The following is a 20,935-nucleotide window of genomic DNA, read 5'->3' as shown; positions in this document are numbered from 1 at the left end:
GGTTCAGTAAGATGGAATGTGGACTTCCTCTATGTGGTCAGAGAATTAGGGGGGAAGGGAGTAGGGACTTTGGCTTTTCTGGACAGCAGAACTACACTGATCCTCTACATTTTAGGCCTTCTGCAGCCCATAATAAAAATAAGATTCTGTTACAAAACAATTTTTGGCAGCAGTACCATATGCAAACATAACTACATAGCTATATGATGACAACTTCAATGCAATACTCCTAAACTGCAAACTACAAAAACACAAATAATATATTGTACAAACCATGTCAGCACTTTAATATTCAATCTTACACTGTTTAGTTATTGTTCCACTTATTTACCTGGAGAGTGACCCATCTGTAAATCTTACCTTCTGCACTTCCCTAGATCGTTTTTTTAATTTCCCAACAAAATCATGTTCAACGGAAATTAAAAACAACAACAACAAAGAATAAATTTGATTGGCAACTTTGCCAGAAGTAATGAAAACAAAGAGAAGCATACACAACACACCCAATGGTAGCTAATGTTCATCCTTTTCTTTAATAAGTAGTAACCTGGCAGCAAGCCCTGCGTAGGTTATTTTGATACAGCTCTTCTATCAAGCTGGAACTGGGTTTTAAAGAAGAAGAATCAAACAAGCTAATTTGTGACTCCAGCTGATCTAGTGTCAAGGTACAGTCAGTCAATTTTCAGGAATAAAAACTTTGTCACTGTTAAGTTCTGCAGCACAGAAGTATCTTATATGATTTTTTGTGCACATTAGATTTAAACAAAATTATGATCATTCACTTACTGGATCGCTCTAATAATTTATACTTGTTTTCTTCAAGCTCATATGACTCTTTCATCTCTTTTTTCTCATTGTGATCTTCCATTTCAGTTTCCTCCTCCCATTCTGATGTGTTGCTGCTGCTGTCACAGCTACTCTCACTACTGTAGTTCCTCTGTTTTTTTAAGGTCTGTGAACTTTCTGGCATAGAAGACAGGGGCTAATATAAAAAAATAAAATGTATAGTAAATTCCTCCATTGCCCAAAAGGAGCATACTTAGGCCTTTATTTAGGCAAGCACATAAGCAAATGCTTTAGGTTTTACTTCAAGTTTACTTCAGTATGTGCTTTCCGGAACTGGGGACTTAATGCTCTCTCTCTCACTCACTGATGGCAGGGATGTGTGTTATGGTAATTGCTTTATTATTTCCCACAATACCACAGTATGTTATGAAAGGATTTTTAATTGTACAGTTCACACATCTAATTTCTATAAGGTGATATAAGTCAATGATGTAATATCATTTTTTATAGATTTTAGTCACTACATATGTTTATAATAGCTGGAGCTATACCTTACCAAGGACAGTAACATGCAGACAATAAGCACAGCAGACAACTCTGGTCAATACAGTTTTGAAAGAGAAAATAAAAATAAATGGTGCAGAAAACAGAAGCAGAGAGAAGAGAGCATGCTCTGCTAGGTATCACTCTGGTGCTCCATATGCACATGGGATCATATACCATTAGATAATTAATCTTGCACCATCATAAAAAGAATTGGGAGATGAGAAAAAAACAGCAGGAGACTGAGAAACAGCTGTAGAAACAGTAAGCATAGGTTGAGAATTCGCCTTCTTCCACCAACCATGAAGCAGACAGAAAGCAGGAACATCAGTGCTAATAATCCCCTCTGTTATATTTGTCACCACAAGAAGTCTCGTATTGTTATTTTTTTTCTGGTAATTAACCATTTTCCCAGTTGAACAGCCATATGATGTCTATATGTCTGCTTTCCAATGACTACTAACTGTAAGGCTTATACCATATTGTCACCATCTCATCTTCCTATTTGAATATTTGATAGCAAATTAAGTTTATAAAGCAAAAGTTAACATGATAACTGAATTTGTTTTGGGGAAGGTCAGAGTCATGCTGGAAAATATTTCAGCATGAATTTAAAATGTTATATGCCTTACTGTGCTCAGATACTATGGTGATGGGCAGCAGTACAAACCTCCTTAGATAGCACTTAGGTAGCATGAAGTTTAAAAATAGACACCTCTTTTCAAAGACTTTTCTCCGTAAAGGTAAGGCGAAAAAATTTTAATAGCAACCTGTCAGGCACAGTATGCTTATCTTAATCCAAACCAGCTAAGAGACTGTGGAAGAAGTGTATTGCCATTGTATGGTCTTGGTAATTATTCAAGTTAAATGAAGTATGTTTTGAGGGTAACACTCCCTTGCCACAAGGATCAATTTAGGTGCATTATTGGGTTGGTACTTTTTCAAAAACAGAAAGTACCTTCCCTGGATCAATTAACTAAGAAGAATTTTCAGCAATACAAATAAAAGTTGAAGACAAAAATGTAAAAACAAAAAGGATTTCAAATAAATTGAGAAAAAACACAGATGACAGAAACGCATTTGCACGGAAAGTGATCTCTTATGGATCATTTGGACCTTTTCTCTGCATCGTGGCAAGATTGATTCCAACATCTCTAAATCATCTATGATAAATGAACAACAGTTTTAAAGGCTGCAGTAAATGTGATTTACCAACCTTCCTTGACAACTTATTCCATTGATTAGTAATTCTAATTATTAGAAAATGTTTCCTAATTGTTAAATCTAAATTGTCCCCATGTAAATCCATTCTGTTTTGTTCCACAGGAAAATGACAGTTACTAATCTCCTCTAAAAACCTGTTATTTTGCAGGTTAAATTTTTTTTATTCTTGTGAACACACTGTACAAAGAACAGTACAACATATTGAACATGAGGAAATAAACCTTCCAGTGTGTGTGAAGCACCTTCTGGAGGCTTTAAAATTATCCACCCCCCAGTTAGAAAAAGGAATTGGAATCTTGGGGCTGGAGAGCGTTCTTTGGTGCATGGAACAGAGAGTTAACCCATTGGCTTACAGACTCCCTTTAAGTTTAATGATTTCTTGCAGAAATCCCTTTAATATCAATTGGGTATACACAAATCCTTTTTAGGTCCCAACCCTGCATACAGATATACAAGAGTAAGAGTCCATATGGGTGTAAGGTTCCACTTCAAGATCAGGTCTCTAGTTAGCATTTGTTTTGATCAGGAAGTGCAGTCCCAGATTTGTACATGAGGGTAATGTTTTGAGCAACAGAAAATGCGGTGAAACTTTTCTATTCCTTTACACACACACAAATTCAGGTGAATGCAAACACCTAAAATGTGAGCTTTTCTAAACTGAGTTAGAAGGATTGAAGAATGTAGGCAAATAAATAATTTAGGCTTGATAATACAGTAATTAATCTTTGCTGATGGGTGAGAAGATGAATTTAATGCAATGGGCTTCATATGAACTGTGTGCACTATCCACAGGAACTACGCTAAAACTAATACACATTTCAATTAAAATCTGATTCTGGACATGAAACATCCTCTGTAGCAGGATGACACTTTTAGCAGTACATCAAGTCACACACATATCATAATCATAATTAATACTTTGAACTTCCAGAGTGCCTTTCATCCCATGACCTCAAAGTTCTTTAAAGACATTAATAAATTAAGGCTCACAACACCCCTTTGAGATAGGCGAAGGATATAAAGCAGTGATGGGCAACCTGTGGCCCGAACACGGCCCATCACGGTAATCCACTGGTGGGCTGCCAGATGGTTTGTTTACACTTGCACGGCCACCCGCAGCTCCCAGTGGCCACGGTTTGCCGTTCCCGGCCAATGGGAGCTGCAGGAAGTGGTGGCCAGCACGTCCCTGGGAATTTAGTTGGGCAGATGGCAATTTCCTGGGCCCAGATCTTCACCCCTGCTGCAACCCAAAAAAACCTATACAAGGGAGCTCTGAGGAAGAAAATTCCCCATGCATAGCTCCTCCTTTATAATTCCATTTAAAGTCATGGTTTGCCCCCTCACAGATGGGCCGAGGAGCTCATCTCCAAATCAGCTTAAGCTCCACAAGGCTGTAGGGGAAGAATATGCATGTGCCTTGTAACCAACCCATCCATTGCTGCCTGCAGCTTGGCTAGCCTAATCATCTTTGGCACAAATTAATTTAAAAATCAGTCACACACCTTGGGTCCTGGTTGCCTAGTGGATTTTCCCATCAGTTTTTCATCATCTAGTTCACATTGCTCCAGAAGATCCAAAATATCTTCCTCCTGAAAATGTGAATTATTTAATGCAAAGCGATGTAAATAAAAACGACAACTCAAAACACATCCCACCTTTCCTCCAAGAGTAAAGTGGCAGTTTGGATTGAGATTTAAAAGTGATTTTCTGATCAAATAATCACTAAACACTAGTGTGTGCACATACGTGTATTCACATGCTTCCAAAGACTAGTTTGATAAAATAATAAAATCTTGATATTAAATTCTTTCCTCTGATGTATGCCACTCCAGTGGAAATCAATTATTTGAACAATGACTTCTAAATCATGATAATTTGGCCATTTCAAATATATCCATTCTTCAAGTGGCTATCTCTAGGAATTTCCCCTGAGGGCCATAAAGATAGTGGAGCTGGCATTATGACAGCGGTTGTCCCATCCAGCTATAGTGGGCATCCCGGAGTAGCCTGGGACCATTACTGGGGGAAAGAAGGCAATTATCAGTAGGCAGAGTTGTCTTTATGGGGGTTTATGCTAGGGTTTCGTTTGGCCACAGGTCAGGCTGAGGATCAAGAAAATGGAAAAGTGGCTTAAAGCCACTTTTCCTATCTCCACCCTGGGTCTTATGTCCAGTGCAGTTCATCCAGACTCAGGAATTTGGCCAATAAGCTACATGAAGAACAACAATAAAACTACAGAAAAATTATAAGGTGTTGTTATTAATGACACATGAGCAAAGATGATTCAAACCTGATTCAAAACTTCATGCTGGGTCATGGAATTCCAAGATACATAACTTTAAAGCCAATACTTCTGCACACTAGTACCTTCATTCGTTTCAAAGGGTTATTCAACTCCCGCTGAAGGGAAGCTGCTCTCCCAGCAAGGAACGTCTGGAAAGCAATGGCTAACAAACTCTCATATTTTTCAAGTAACAGCTTATCATCAGGAGGGTAAATTCGCCTACAATTAGAAAAAATGAAATGGAGACAAGTAGAACAAAGTTGAGCTACTGACCACACAAGGAATACAACTAAAGTAACTAATTCACAAAACTCATGTAGGAGATTTAGGCAGTCTGTAATTACTATTAAATGCATACTGTGAATAAGACTCTCTCACCTAAATTTAGCTCAGTGGACACACACATGCTTTAGCCAGCAATTGGCGAAAGAAAGAAGGAAAGAAAGAAGACAGTGCAGGTTCTTCTACAGAAATATCATGACTGAGTCTTGGAATACTCACTGAAATTTCAACTTCAGATGTGAATGAGGCATGAAACATTAACAAAATGCTGAATTCAGAGGCATGAAATATTTTGTTTTGGAACAAAGCAATACAAAAGGATTGAAAATCTTACTGATTAACTACTACGCTTTTATGGGCATGCTATACATTAAAGCTTAGAGACATACTGCACTACCCCAGTAACCCTTTTAACATAATGGACAGGAACATTCACTATTAGAAAAACATTATCTAACAAAGATGGAGAGTGGCTCCAATTTTCCATTACAGCAGCTATGACCATTATTCTTTACAACTGTGGGTAGGAAGATTATGACAATGCAAAAATAGGACTGAGTGATTTATGTACATTTACAAAGAAACAATTGGCTCTGAAGAGAATCATCCCTAATCTACTTTTCAGGAAAAACTGAAGCATAGCCAGAGACTGTAAAACCTGGTGACTGATTTCTAATCTACATTAAGTGGGCAAATAGATTATAATCAGGTTTCAGAGTAACAGCCGTGTTAGTCTGTTTTCGCAAAAAGAAAAGGAGTACTTGTGGCACCTTAGAGACTAACCAATTTATTTGAGCATAAGCTTTCGTGAGCTACAGTTCATGCTCAAATAAATTGGTTAGTCTCTAAGGTGCCACAAGTACTCCTTTAGATTATAATCAGTCAGCATCATTAACTGGTGTATTTTAGTGGGTCTCTAAGGGTATGTCTATACTTCATTGTAAACCCAGGCTCAGATTCAGGTTTGAGCCTAAGCCCCCTTACTGTCCACACACAAGCCTTTCTGACTTCAGTAAGCAAGTGTAACCATGTGCTTAATAGGGAGATAACTCTTTGAGAGACCCATTTTGGGGGAGGTAGGACTGAGCTGTGTCCGGGTCACTGTTGCTAGGCAGATTAAGCACTCCACATCCAGACGCTTCTGGAATTGGGTGTGATAGTTTTGGGTCTGCTCCAATAGGTTCCCTGTTGCTGGGGTCAGACTCCAGGAGGGCGAGCTGTCAGGGCAGCTGCTTTGCAGAAGGCCATGTGTCCTGTGTGAGTTGGGAAAAGCTGAGCCCAGGAGCAAGAAGCAGGCTGTTGTCCCTAACTCTGAAGCATGTTGCAGCAGGTTAGTGATATTGTTAACCCTCTAACAGGGAAGCCTGGGCAATGCTAATTATAGCAAGGGGAAATTGGGAGGGACAAATAATTTCTTCTATTTTAATTGTATGCTTTGAATGTGGTTTTGATTTTAGCCAAACTGTTCTAGTTAAATTGTCTCAACTAGTCTGAGTCACCAGCTTTTCTTTAAATGTAGTAATGGGGAAAGAGACATTTCTATTTTGCTATTCTCAGTTTTGTATTTTCTGGTAATGTGTTTTTTTTCTTCAAATCTATACACTTAACTGAGTGGTTGGTTAATCAGTTAGCTGACTGGCTAGCAGTGATTTCAGCAGAGGAAGAGTCTGCATGGATTCCAACCGAAGATTCCTACAAGCAAGTGGAGTAAGAGGTTTTAGACTCAGCAGATTGTATACATTTGGTGATCAAAGACTGAGACTTAGGTGAACAAAACCTAAGCTTTTGGGAACTTTCAGGTTCTTCTCACTGTATTTCTGTGGGGACTGAACTGTTCAGATTTTAATTTGTTTTCTTTATTCACATTTATAGGTAATGTCTGTGGATTATAAAATAGTCATGTCATGCTGTAAAAATTAGATTATTATTTGTTTCTTTATCATAAGATTTTATACAGTTTTTTATTTAAATTTATTTCTTATTTCCTTTTGAGACTTAAATGGGGGGAGGAGGCTGACCCTATGCAATCCTTGCTGAAAATCCTTAGAGACTGAACTCTGAGTCTCCAGCTACTCTTCTAAGGGAGCTGGAAGGTATTTTTTAGGCACTGGAGAAAGGTAACGAAGTGAACTCTAGCCCACCCAAAGGTTACACAAGCACACAGGAGCAGGGTGTGGGTCCAAGGCCCAGTCCCACTGTGGCTCTGGTCCAAACCCTGTCATTTTGAAGTGTGGACGCAGCTCAAGCCATAGACCCAGGTCAGAAGATTTGCATAGTGCAGTGTAGATGCGTTAGCATAGTTGAGAGATTCAGTTCCAGCAACTGTAAACCTGGGTTTACAATGCAGTGTGCATGCTCAACCGTAGACTTGGAAACCCCAAGTCCACAAGTGCAGGTTTCGCAGTGCAGTGTAGACATACACTAAGTCTTGTGAATTTTGAAAAAGAATTGCTCCCCTTTTGCCTGCTCACAATGTTTGGCTCCTTGAAAAGCTACCTCTTGCAGTGACCTTCACTCAGATGGAGAAGAGTGGTTATGTTCTCGCTAGACTTAATATAATCCAGGCATCTGCCAGAGAAGATTGCTGGAGAGCAATATGTAGCACTCCCTTATCCAGTGGTTGGACAAACGGTCTTTTTTCCCAACTGTATGTGAAAAAAACTTTTGGTTTTCAGTTTTCATAAAATTGCATTAGTCTAGATTCACACACATTGGTTTAAAATAAACATAGTAGCTTTGGTTCAGATATACTTTTGTACATGTAAGCAGGGTCCTAATGAGTTCTCCCCTGATATCTAGTGGTGAACTGTGGAAAAAGACTTCAGAAGGTAATCTCGTTTGCATGGACACACCCACCCTGCCTAGGTGCTCAGCATGATCGGATTGCTTGCCCAAATGATCACTTGTGGCTGGTGTCAGATCCCCAGTCTCCTTGTTATTGGGGCAGGAGTACAAAAGGGTTGTTATCCTTGTTGTGTGAACCGAGAGCAGCAGAACTGTACCTGGCATACCCCAATGGAGGGACACTCACTCAACTGAACAGCACTCGCTAGGCAGGAGACTTGGGTTCCAAAATCCAATGAGTTGATACAGGGTGTGGGCCCTATTTAAGGGTCCTAGACACCATTTGATCCTTCCTCTCTCCATGGTATAATAAAAGAAGTAATTTAGATTCAAGTGAGAGTCTTGTTACACGCTGCAGAGCTGAAATCACTGATACCTAAGTCTACATATTATACCTACTTTCGGACAGTGTCTCTATTGCAAGACACTGCCCAGTGTGCACCAGCAGTGAGGCTCCATCACTAACAGCTGAAATCACTGAGAGCTGTGTTACAAGGGTGGAGCAAAAGATGTCTTGGTGAGTGGCCAGTAGCATGGCTGGCGGAGAGCCAGGGCCAGAGCAGAGCCACGCAGAAGAGCAGCAGTCGGCCGTTGGGGTGATGAGCGAGTGCCCAAGCAATGAAACATGTAAGGTGCCTCCTTACCCCCACCTCCACACTGGGTGGAAAGTGAACTCTGCAGATGAACCTCTGAACTTTGGGGCTGCACTGGCCAAGGACAGCAGCTGTGAGTGGGATACAGAGAAGGGGTGGACACATTAAAGGGACTTTTGGGTTGCTGGACTTAAGAACCTGAGGGGAAAAGGACACTGCCCAACTTACTTGGGGATGGGTCTTTTGCTCATGGTTTGTGTTTATGAACCCTAGTTGCGGTGTTTTCCCAAATTAATGCTGAGTTACTTCCGTCCTTTTATTAAAAGCTTTTGCTACACCCAGACTCTGTGCTTGCGAGAGGGGAAGTATTGCCTCTTAGAGGCACCCAGGGGGTGGTATGTAATTGTCCCAGGTCACTGGGTGGGGGCTTGAGCCAGTTTTGTGTTGTATTGTTGAAAAGGAACCCCTAGATACTGAACCTGGCCCTTGTTGCTGCTGGCTCCACCTGGCAGAAGGGTTACGTACAGTTTTCTAGTGAATGCTATGGTGAATATTCAGTGATCTCAGGCCAATGGAAAATTTTTCACTGGTCTAAAACAAATTAAAACCTAGCATAATTCATAACCATTCAGCAGCTATGCTTTGTGTGCATTACAGACAAGGCTGTGCCAATGGATAAATTAGGAGCAACCATAGAAGTTCCACAGAGAGCAAGGGAGAATTAGAGAGGGCCAGGGCGCCCTTAGTAGGAGCCAGAAGTGCATCAGAGAAGGCAAGGGAAATAGCTAGTAGAAGCTTCCCCACTGTCACAAACATTAATTTCACTTTTCTTGAGGGATCTCCAAAGTTTTAAGAGGACTGTAAGGGAGAGTGAGTGAATATAAGGTGTGAAGTCTCATTTTATGAAAAAGGCATCCTGAGCCAGTATGAATCTGTTGGTAAGTTTTCTCCCATAAAAAAAAAGAAAGCATTGAGACTATATTCTACTGCCCAGATACTGTCATGCACAAAACCTCAGATAATTGATTTCTGGAAAATCACTTCTATAATAAATTTGAATTTCACATCAATATCCTCTTCAGTAAAAATTATGGAGTTGGTCCTAAAATCAATGGGAATTATAGTTGCCTAGTAGATCCTCTGTACTTCTCAGGATACTGCCCTATATTTATACATTGAGAAGATAATAAGCCACATTCTGCTCTCAATTATACAGGTATTATATGACGCCAATAGTGTTACTGTGCATTTAGATCAGTGAAAATGAGGGAAGAATCTGATCCAAAGTGTTTTCTATTTCAGTGCAAGACAAAGGCAGAAGAAAATATGCCTGACTAATATAAGAGACCATTTGTTCACAAAACAATTACACTCAAAGGTCTAAAACAGGTCTGTCAACTTGCAGACATACAAGTTTCTTGCGGTTCTCATTTAAAACACTCATGTCATCCCATGCAACAATAGTAATGGATTGTTCATCTTTCCATATTGTAAGGCAGCTTTTTTTTTTTTAAATCTAGATTTTTTTCATTAACATTTTAAAACAATAATTTACTTGTATCTTAAAAGTACAGAGTCAGATCCTGGTATCTGACCGAATTATACAGAGTGCACGGTGGCATAATGCTCACCTATGTACTCCCTCAGTCCTGGAGTTGATGTTAAAAACACCCTTTATTTCTTAAGGTGTTACTTTCAAATATAATATTTACCATAGATACTTACTCATTGTTGTGTACTTAAATTTGTCTTTTCAAATATTAAATCAATACAGTGTGCTTTGTCTAGAACATAACAAAATCAACATACTATTAAGTAATGCGATCTTTGCTTCATTAAAATTGTTGTTTGTTATTTTCAAGGCAAAGATACCTAAAGACATACCGTAGATAGGCATCATCATTATCACCCCCTTTCTGCCTACAACTTGCTAGCAATAGGATTATTGCCTGGCTGCAGGAACAGGCCCTTTATCTGCAGCCATGCTTCTACGTGCACTCAACATTTATGTCCAAGTCTTTCAGGTAATTATGTTAGTGCCTATAGACCACATAACTGATGCCTTATAAATGCCAGATGCAAACACACACCTTGGATTACAAGTTCTATTACCTGGGAAAAAAGACAGCATCTGGTGCACATCAATACTTAAAATACATTCCTGTAAATAATTTTTCTGCAGAAAATCTATCATTGCCTCACATTTCCATTATCCTTAAATAAATCATTCAATTCTGGACTGATTCATCCCACTCAAGCAGAAAGATGGAGGGCACAGTTACCTGTAGTTCCCCATGTGTCTGTTTTCATGCTCTTCTTTGGAAATCTGTTTACGAACTTGTGCAAGTCTTTCTTTCTAGAAATCAAGTAAGAAAGAATTAAAACTGATTGAGTACGAGCCTTGGGAGGGAAGGAGGAGTAGCTTTGTAAAATTCCTTTATACCAGTTCTTCTCTTCTCCTCTCTAGCGTGTGGCGCTGTTTTTCCCAGTCAGAGGATCCTGGTGACAGTCTTTTCATTGAGCCTTGACCATAAAGTCTCTTTTGAGCCTCAGCTTTTTGTTGGGCTAAGTTTCTCCTTTTATCACTTGTCCTAAAATACAGATTACATTCAGATATGACTCAGTTAATCTGGAAAGTAATATCTTTTAATCAGGATTAGGAGAAGATTGCATTACATTGTTATAAACATAGCTGAATTCTTAGGTTTTTTTATAATGAAATCTTTTGTTCATATTTATCTGGCACAGTCACAGGATACTGTCCCAACATGCAATCAGGTCTGCACAGGTGTGGAACCCCCCAGTAATTTTAATGGGACTCCATGTAGGCAGACCTCTATAGCTGTACAGAATCCCACTAAAATCAATGGGGTACTGCACAGGCATAGGGGTCTGTCCTCCCAGATCCAATTCCAGGACAAGGGTCTAATGTATTAACCACTGTGTACAGGTTGTCATTTCATAGCACATTTGAGCTGAGAGATGCTTTGACTGTAAAAGAAAACCTCTGTTTTTTCCTGTCAAACACTTTATGCTATAAATCTTATAGATAAAGAGATAAGATGAAAAAATAAATACTGCTTAAGAATGAATTCTTGTAGTATCAGTTTTTATGGCTATGATAACTGTGCTTTTAAGTGTACTGTACTGACTTTGTGCTACCACCCAATGTGCCACATTGACCTTAACTTAATTATTTTCTATTAGGTTTACAACTGAAAACTGCACCATTTCCTCCACTTTACCCCACCTCTGTGTTCTGGTGTTAGTAGAAATGGATTGCAATTGTGGAGGCCGCTGCCGTCAGAACAAACTACCAAAATGACAGTGTACCTATGCCAGCACTTACCATCCACGCACTGAGACCCAAGTGAAAAATTATTAAAACAAGAATCAGGAATGGTAATCAGTACTTTTTTTTTTATAATGCACACTAATGAGGAGTAAAGTTAACGCTGAGTCACGTACACATAGTAAAAATGGTAAATAAGAAAACTTTGCCATTCACACAATTTAAGACTGGTAACAAATTTTCCATCCTGCGCATATCCCATGATTTTCCCACATTCAACAGAAAAAAAAAGGGCAGTAAACGTCACCCTCCTATAAAAAAAAAAAAAGTAGGGTGAGGATTAAAATGCAAGTTTACCGTATATTGAGAAGCTTTAGTGCATTTAGAAGAACACCTTTTTTTACATCATAGTCTATTTTTTGGTCAGTTCCAAAGCTTGGGGCTCGATTAATCTGAAAAATTGAAACAGAAAATATTTCAGCATATGAAATATACACACATTTGTCATAAAGACTTGTTTAAAAATTTACTGACATAAAAATAATTTGATTAATAAAATAAATGTTAGGAAGCCAATATCATGAAAACTGAAAGAGCGAACATTCGAAATGAAAGTTATTATACAGGAGAGATACCATTCAATCAGAATTAAAAGAAAAACCATGAAAAGTCATTAAAAACATGGTGGGAGAAGACTGGCTACTTTCTTCTTGGGAGGTCTCCCATCCAAGGATTTACCAGGCTGAATCTTTCTTAGATAATCTGATAGACTTGTCTCCTCTGGCAGCACACAGGCCAAAGAGTTTTTGTTGTTCAGCTCCCTGATAGTACAAACACTTACACACATGGTTAACTTTAAGAATGTTGGTAGTCCATGCTTAAAATCATGCATGTAGATAAATGTTGAAAGAAGAAGTGGAGCATTTAATCTCTGGGCCTCTGGGGGCAAGAACTCAAACCCAACTCTCATACATCATATTACAGAAAACTGTCACTTGACAGGACAGATGCATTTTAAATAAGATTTTATGTATGTAAAATATTTAAAGTAAAACTACATTGATTAGATGTGTTTGGATAAGTTAAAGGTAAACACCAGGTAGTTTTATTAATTTTTCCAATAAGTTATCTATGTACTGCATGTCTAAATACCAGTGAAATTGTAGTTAGATATAGTGTAATTTTTGGGACTTCTGAAATGCTATTTTGGCCCAAATTTTTAAGTCACAATTGCATGCACCCATAGCACATAGAAATAGCCAGAGCCCGTGAGCCCACACACACACAGGATTGCACATGTGCAAATAGGGAACATGGCATGCAGAAGTTCATGCTGATTTTTGAAATTGTGGGCCTTCAAAATATCCCTGTATTGTTAACATTTTAGATTGCAGCTGCAGCATTAACAGCAGCATTCCTGCAGTGAACATGAGAAGTAATTACAGCACATTGTACTACTTAATATCTTATATCCTGTCATTTTACGAGAATAACGTAATACAAGTGAATAATATAGTTACACATGGATATATTTAATATGTTAATATATATTAACAGACATTATTATAAAAAGGATCTGTGCTATTCATCTAAGATAGAAAGGAACATTCAATTACACCAAAAACTAACTCTTGATTTAAATGACCTTTTATTTCTTACAAAGTGGTGATACAGAAAAAAAAAAAGTTTGCAGCAAACCTGAACAAACATAACCATGTTAGTTGTGTTTTATGAAGAAGGTGGTTTTGTTATTATAAAACACACAGTGTAAAAAATGCTACAGTAAGATTTCTGTGGGTATGTTTTCACAGCATTTTGGACTGAGACTCCCAGCCCAGGACAAGAGATGGGGGCTAGTGGGGCTCACACTAGCACTCGAAAAATATCTGTATAGACAGCGCTTAGGGAGGGGGCGGAAAATTGCTTCTTTGACTTTTTCTGACCACTGGATAGATATTCAGAAGCAGTCAACATCCCAAGAAGCCTCCAAAATTAAGAGACACAAGGTCAAAAGTCGAGAGACCAACTACTTGAGAAGTGCACTAGTCAGTTTGAAATGCACTGCTTAAAGTACAGTATCTTAATGCTACTATGAAATGTTGTATCGCGGCGAAACATGGGCGCTGACAAAGATAAAGGAGCAACAACTGCTTGTCACAGAGAGGGCGATGGAAAGAAGAATTCTGGGGATTTCTATCGACCACTGAGTCCCCAATGAAGCAATCAGACAGCAGACTGGAGTATAGGATGTCGTTGTTGAAAGCAGGTACAGTAAAATGCGATGGGCCGGGCATCTAGGCTCACTGACAATCAATGGATTGCCAGTCTCACAAGTGGTACCCACGAGAACTGAAATGACCACTCTGCCAACTTCCAAAGAGATGGGAAGTTTTTACTGTGAAAAGGCAAGGCCGCACATGGAGAAGGAAGGTCAGGATAAGAGACGAATGGAAGAAGTTTTGTGATCGATGAAATCTATATGAGGGCTGAAGGACCGATCACTCAAGGTGATCAAGGTGACTATTAAATTCATTTTAACAAAAAGGAAACTTGTGAAACCTATTTACTGTAGTAAGGTTTTTTTAGTTATAGATACACACACGATGGCTGTGACACAAATAACAGCTAACAAAAAGCAACCGTATGCAGCATTCGAATGTTTTAGAAAGAAGCACTAAAGATGATCTGCAAAACCTTTTATTTAAAGATTCACACTAAGTGACAGAAGATTAGTACAGACTTCATAATTATAAACAGCTACATTAAAAAAAATTAAAGATTGGAAAATCATTTCCTCCTTCATTTATGCACCAAGTCCTGAAATCAGGCGGAGGGTTCTGGGTTTCCATTACAACGCTGATGCCGTCTCAGATGCCTGCTGAACTGCCTGCTTTAGGGGTTTGAGATGTCACTCTAATTCCCTGACTTAGTACGAAAATGAAGAAAAAATGAATAATACAAAAAAAATCATTTCCATCAGTTTATAGTTGAATACCTGATCTGTTACTGGTCTAGGATATTGCACCTATTTATTTTCATAAGTTTTGTTACTTTATGTAGTTGAGGGCTAGTCTACACTGGCCATGTTAAAGCGCTGCCACAGCAGTGCTTTAACATGGCTTGTATGGTCGCGGCAGAGAGCTCTCCCAGTGCTCTAAAAATACCCCCAGGAGGAGCACGGCTCCCAGCACAGGAGCACGGCTCCCAGCACTGGTGCACTGTCCACACTGGCGCTTTACAGCGCTGAAACTTGCTGCACTCGGGGGTGTTTTTCACACCCCCGAGCGAGAAAGTTGCAGAGCTGTAAAGCGCCAGTGTAGACAACCCCTAAGATGCAAGAGGCCTGCTATAGTGATTTGTGAACAGACAGTTCAGATCTGCGGCTGACTGAAGTTTGGTGGCAGCAAAGGCAGGATGCCAAGTTCTTCCTCCAGCCTGGCCGCTACACTCAGCGCCACTTTGCTGATGGCTGGGCTTCTTTTCCAGTTTTACTCCAGAAACTAATTTGGAAGCCGCTCTCAATTTAGCTTCTACACGTGAATGTAACATTTCAGAGGCCCTGCTGTTTGCCTCATGATGTTGAGCACACAGAGGGGGAAAGGAGTGGAAACAGGAGTCTGAGGCTTGTTTTACACTGGTAACTTATGTCAATACAAGTACGTTGATTATCCACACCCCTGAGCAACATAGTTATACCAAACTAACCCCCAGTGTAAACAGTATTGTCGAAGGAAGGACTTCTCCCATTGCCATAGCTACTGCCTCTCAGGGTGGTGGAGCACCTACACTAATGGGATAAGCTCTCCCATTGGCATAGATAGCATCTTTACTAAGTACTATGGCTGTACTGTAAGTATAGGCAAGCCCTGAGGAAGAAAACCTCCCTGCTTAAGTAGTACTTAAGCCTCTACCAATGAATTAACAGGCCTTTAGAACCCATGACAATATCTTTTCCAGGCTCCATCCAATAGCTGGCAAGAACAAACTAATACCAAGGCAGAGATTGCCAGGGAACCTAACCAGGCAGGGAAGTGGCTGAGCTCAGTTGGAATGAATTCTTCGCCAAGAGGGAACAGAGAAAGAGTTTGACAGACTCTGCATTTGGATGGACTGATGAGCCATTTGGCCACAAAAGCCCTTTTGGTCTACTTTGAACAAACCCTCTAACTAAAACTTTTATCCTGTTTTTCCTTCACCTTTCTTCCACCTGCCTAATCTGTGCTGGTATCTGCTTCTATTAGCACTTTTCTTGGTGGGTCATTTATACAATAAATGTATTAGTGCTAATTTATAAATGGATTCATCCCACAAAGATACTAGCTTTGTCATACTCCAGATTTCCTGGGGCAGACAATCACCAAAACAGATTTGAACAATCAACATCCAAGCTAGTTTATAGTCACTTAGCACATGGGATAACACACAGAAGAGGAAAACTACTGGGTAAATAACAGATGCGTACACACACATTATTGCTTACAACGGTCCAGTATGTTGAGACATTGTGTAGATCGGGGTCTCAAACACATGGCCTGTGGGCCACATGCAGCCTGCAGAGTTATTTCCTGTGGCCCGCCATAGGCACCGATTCCATTGGCAGCCAAGCTCTCCTTCCCCCAAGCCCCCCCCTCCCCCAAGAACACCATGTCCCTGCTCCTCCACCTACCTCCCAGCACTTCCCACCACCGAACAGCTGTTTGGCGGCACTTAGGACTTTCCAGGAGGGAGGGGAGACGAGCGGGGACACAGCGCATTCAGGGGAGGAGAAGAAGGCGGAGCTGGGGCCGGGATATGGGGAAGGGGTTGGAAAGGGCGGGGCCTCATGGACTAGATGAGCAGTCTGAGGTACGAAGTTGAGCATGCATGATTCTTTGTTGTGAGTAGTTGGGAAGAATGTTTGTTAAAAGTGGCAATGTATTTTGTATGAATAGTTACTTTAAAAAGTTCCTGCCATTACAGCTATGTTGATAGACTGTTAGTATAGATCATCATCGGTGTTACTGACCACATAATAAATATAAACACCTGTAACTATTCCTTAAAACCCCTCTTCGCATTATTGTTCTTAAAAAGTTAATATAGTATGCTATTAAAAGTCAATGTATTACTCTTCATTTTTGACTATACTTTTGTATCGTTCTATGAAAAGGTTTCAGTGATGCGGCCCTAGCGCCAATGTACTAGTACTCATGCAGCCCTTGTGGTGATTTGAGTTTGAGATCCCTGGTGTAGATTATATTTTTTATAATCTCACCCTCCTTTCCCCTGAAGAACTTGTTTAATATTAATGGTTTTTTAGTTGCTCTGAATTTTAAACAGTTACTGAATTAATTATTTTATTCCAGTGAGAGTTTGTAAATCAGCCAGCTGAAGTCCTCAAACTTTGTTCCTACAATTAAAAGTTGCACAAATGTTGTGCATACATTTGCGCAAGTCAGGCATACACAGTTAGATGGTAGTTTTATTGCCATGCTTTTTATGTAATTTTATACTTGGTGTTAAATTTGAAAGAATGGCACAATTGCCAAATCTGTAATTCTTAGCATAAATAGCTATACAAGTTTATAGCTATTTATGCTATCTAAAGATCTTATCTATGTTTTCATTTGCAAGGGGATCTGATTTTATAAGATGAAAGGAATAGTTTTTAACTTCTGGCTAATGCATAAAACACTAATTGTCTAGAAGTCAGTAAGTCAAATGAAACCATATCACCCACAAAATGAAAACACTGGGGTTAGGATTTAGCAACTGTGATGATATGTGATTAAAATATGACCATGTAGATCATTGTTGCTACCACTGTTACATAATTGCAACAAATTTTGTACAAAGTATGTCAAATAACTGGTCTATGGAAAGGTTATGATTTGCCAAATATGATTATGCTATTTGTATGAATGTATCATTTTTGTATCTGAAGTTATAACTATGCACCTGTATTTCAAATATTTGCTCCTGTGGTAACACCCACAAGGTATTTAGCCTGCACATCCTGAAGCGACTATTCAAGTGAAATGGCTCATCAAGGAAAACTTAACTCACAATGGACCATGGAAGACGTCCATCCACAACTGATGGACTTTCATGTGAACGTTCTGTTTAGAACATGGGTAATGGCCTCTGCTATGACTAAGCAAAGCATGTATGGACATGCGACTTGCCCAAGTGACTCCAAACCCCATCTTGCTACCTGTAATTTTACACAAACTAGAACAATGGATTTCCCTTCACTTGGCAGAAGATACAAAAGGCCCTGAAAGCATCTGCATTTTGCCTTTCTTTCTTTCTCAAACCTCTGGACTATGAATGTGTACTAATGAAGGGGTCTCAAACTCAATTTACCGTAGTAAATTGGCCACTGCCAGTCCTCAAATCCTCCCCGTGGGGCAATAATGTCACTGAAGATGGGTTCAGAAAAGAAAAAACGTTTATAGTGTAGTTTTTATTTTGAATTTCTTAGAAATAATAAAACTGTCATACAACTTTATACAATTCTTTGCCTGCTAGAGAGTTTTTAGTGTTTTCTAGACACCTGGCAACACTTCAGTTGTGTCAGTTTGTTGATGTTTCGCCCCAGTGACTGAAAAGTTGAAACCTTCAGGATTGCAGCAAGGTGGCCATCAGATAGTTGTGTTCGGTATTTATATTCATTGTGGAAAAAAGTGACACTGCCTCCATGGCTGACTCTGCCCGGCAACTAATGATGCTGCCTCCATGGCTGAATCTCTATCCCTCTCCCCCAGCCAATGGGAGCTGTGGGGAGCGGCACCTGTTGCAGACATTGCTGGCAGCGTGTTTGCCTAGGTCTCTCCTCTGTGGGCCACAGTGGGGAGGTTCTTGGGCCCCCGCTGGCCTCCGGGCTGGGACTTTGAGACCTCTGTACTAAGGGGAGCATTCTAGCGAAGTGACTGAGGATCTTCCAAAGATTTGGAAGCCACCAGAGACTTAACAAGACAGCAGTTTATTCACTCCGTCTCTGCTACAAGCCTGATCCAACAAATTTGCAATTGTTGTATGTATTTAATTCCTTTAACCAATTTTAACGCTCACCTTTTTCTTTCTGTATAAATAAACCTTTAGGTGTTAGATACTAAAGATCTGACAACAGTGTTATTATTGACCTGGGTACGTGGCTGGTCCTTTGGGATCAGAAGAACCTTTGTTTGATGAAATTGGTTTTAAATAACCAAATTATTAAGTCTAGTGTCTGGTTATTGAATCCAAGACTGGAATACCTAAGGAGGCTGCAGTTTGGACTTCCCATTAGCCAGTGTGTTGAGACAGAAGTTAACTTTTGTTGCTGGTTTGGTATATCTCATGGAAGAATAACCACTAGTTTTGTGGGGTGGGGGTGTCTACCCTTTTCCCCAGGAGCTTGTCCTGAATTTGGTATTCTCACTTATGACCTACGGGACTTGGTGACAGCATCCTTGTCAAAAGATTCAACAGCAGACTCCTGCTCTCCTCTTCCTGGAGCCCATTACTGTGGAGCTGGCAGAGGGTCAAAACACGCAGCTCTCACAAGGCTGAAGTCAGTGATATCCCTTAGGGGAAAGCCCCATAGGCCAATATATCTACATACCATTTTGGAGTGAGTGGGAGCAGGCCTCCCAGCCCAGGTTGCCAGACTTGGGGTAGCAGGCCTGAGTAAGAGCTCTGAAAGTAGCTGTGTAGACAGCACTTTGAAGTTGAGGCTCAGGCTCTGTAGCCTAGGGAAGCGGGTGGGCTTCAGAGCCTGAACTCCAGTTCAAGTCTCAACTTCAATGCCCTGTCTCATGCAGCTATTTGTAGAGTGCTTGGGCGAGCCCTGCTATCCCAGGTCTGTCACTCTAGGCTGGGAGGCTCCTCCTGCATTCTCCAAAATGCTTTGTAGACTCACCCATCAAACTTAATAGAGCTTAAAACTTATGTAAAGTGCTTTGCAAATCTATAGAATTGATTAGAGAATGATATCCTTTTTATAGCAGAGATTTCATTCTCCATTAAGTCCATAAGTCGGTATAAATATTTTAGACAGGACTTCATTCTGTATTAATGTGTGCTGAACTTTCCCCAAATAATGGGTTGAGTTTAAAAGTCGTAAGAAAAAGACCAACCACCAAAAATATAATGTTATACTGTACTGGAAGGTGTTCGCAGCCACTGATGTACAGACAATCACAGACCTCATTAAAGCGGATGGGCATGCTAACCACTCTTCTTTCAGGCTAAAGAGGGAGCAATTAAGCCACTTTCTGGTGTGACATAGCTGGAGATAATAGCAACTACCACCCAAGACCACTGGTCACATTGCAAAGCCTGAGCAGGGAAAGACACCATGTAGTTTGTGACTTTGTGGAGTTTCCCTGGGATTGGTTTAAATGTGGGGTTGGAGGGCATGGGGGGGGGGGGAAGAGTGAGTGAAAGCAAGCTTTTGACATGGTCTCCCACAGTATTCTTGTCAGCAAGTTAAAGTAGCATGGGCTGGATGAATGGACTATAAGGTGGATAGAAAGCTGGCTAGATTGTTGGTCTCAACAGGTAGTGATCAATGGCTCCATGTCTAGTTGGCAGCCGGTATCAAGTGGAGTGTCCCAAGGGTCGGTTTTGTTCAATATCTTCAATAATGATCTGGAGGATGGTGTGGATTGCACCCTCAGCAAGTTTTCAGATGACACTAAACTGGGAGGAGAGGTAGATATGCTGGAGGGTAGGGATAGGATACAGAGGGACCTAGACAAATTAGAGGATTGGGCCAAAAGAAATCTGATGAGGTTCAACAAGGACAAGTGCAGAGTCCTGCACTTAGGACAGAAGAATCCCATGCACTCTACAGACTAGGGACTGAATGGCTAGGCAGCAGTTCCGAGGAAAAGGACCTAGGGGTGACAGTGGATGAGAAGCTGGATATGAGTCAGCAGTGTGCCCTTGTTGCCAAGGCAGTCAATGGCATTTTGGGCTGTATAAGTAGGGCATTGCCAGCAGATTGAGGGACATGATCATTCCCCTCTATTAGACATTGGTGAGGCCTCAGCTGCGGTACTGTGTCCAGTTTTGGGCCCCACACTACAAGAAGGATGTGGATAAATTGGAGAGAGTCCCGCG

General features: G+C 40.3%; 1 protein-coding gene and 1 long non-coding RNA gene across 3 annotated transcripts in view; one reads left to right on the top strand and one right to left on the bottom strand.

Annotated features, from left to right (window-relative positions):
* Nucleotides 1–20,935, bottom strand: part of TTLL7 (tubulin tyrosine ligase like 7) — a 105,194-nt gene that overhangs the window by 25,738 nt on the left and 58,521 nt on the right. For both annotated transcript variants that reach the window (XM_084636838.1, XM_084636837.1), the window contains exons 10-15: nucleotides 12,206–12,300; nucleotides 11,000–11,147; nucleotides 10,839–10,912; nucleotides 4,921–5,056; nucleotides 4,056–4,142; nucleotides 787–982 (exon numbers count right to left, since the gene is read on the bottom strand). In XM_084636838.1, the coding sequence (XP_084492964.1) occupies nucleotides 787–982; nucleotides 4,056–4,142; nucleotides 4,921–5,056; nucleotides 10,839–10,912; nucleotides 11,000–11,147; nucleotides 12,206–12,300 (736 nt within the window). The remainder of the gene's footprint in view (nucleotides 1–786; nucleotides 983–4,055; nucleotides 4,143–4,920; nucleotides 5,057–10,838; nucleotides 10,913–10,999; nucleotides 11,148–12,205; nucleotides 12,301–20,935) is intronic.
* LOC311525070 lies at nucleotides 6,272–14,729 on the top strand. The gene is made up of 3 exons (XR_014712672.1): nucleotides 6,272–6,449; nucleotides 11,764–11,958; nucleotides 13,660–14,729. It is a non-coding gene; the product is annotated as an uncharacterized lncRNA (long non-coding RNA).

This window comes from Lepidochelys olivacea (assembly GCF_965140295.1).
Source record: "Lepidochelys olivacea isolate rLepOli2 genome assembly, chromosome: 8".
In the NCBI taxonomy this organism is placed as follows: domain Eukaryota; kingdom Metazoa; phylum Chordata; order Testudines; family Cheloniidae; genus Lepidochelys; species Lepidochelys olivacea.
Note: the sequence above shows the minus strand (reverse complement) of the source record. Positions and strands in the feature narration are given on the sequence as shown.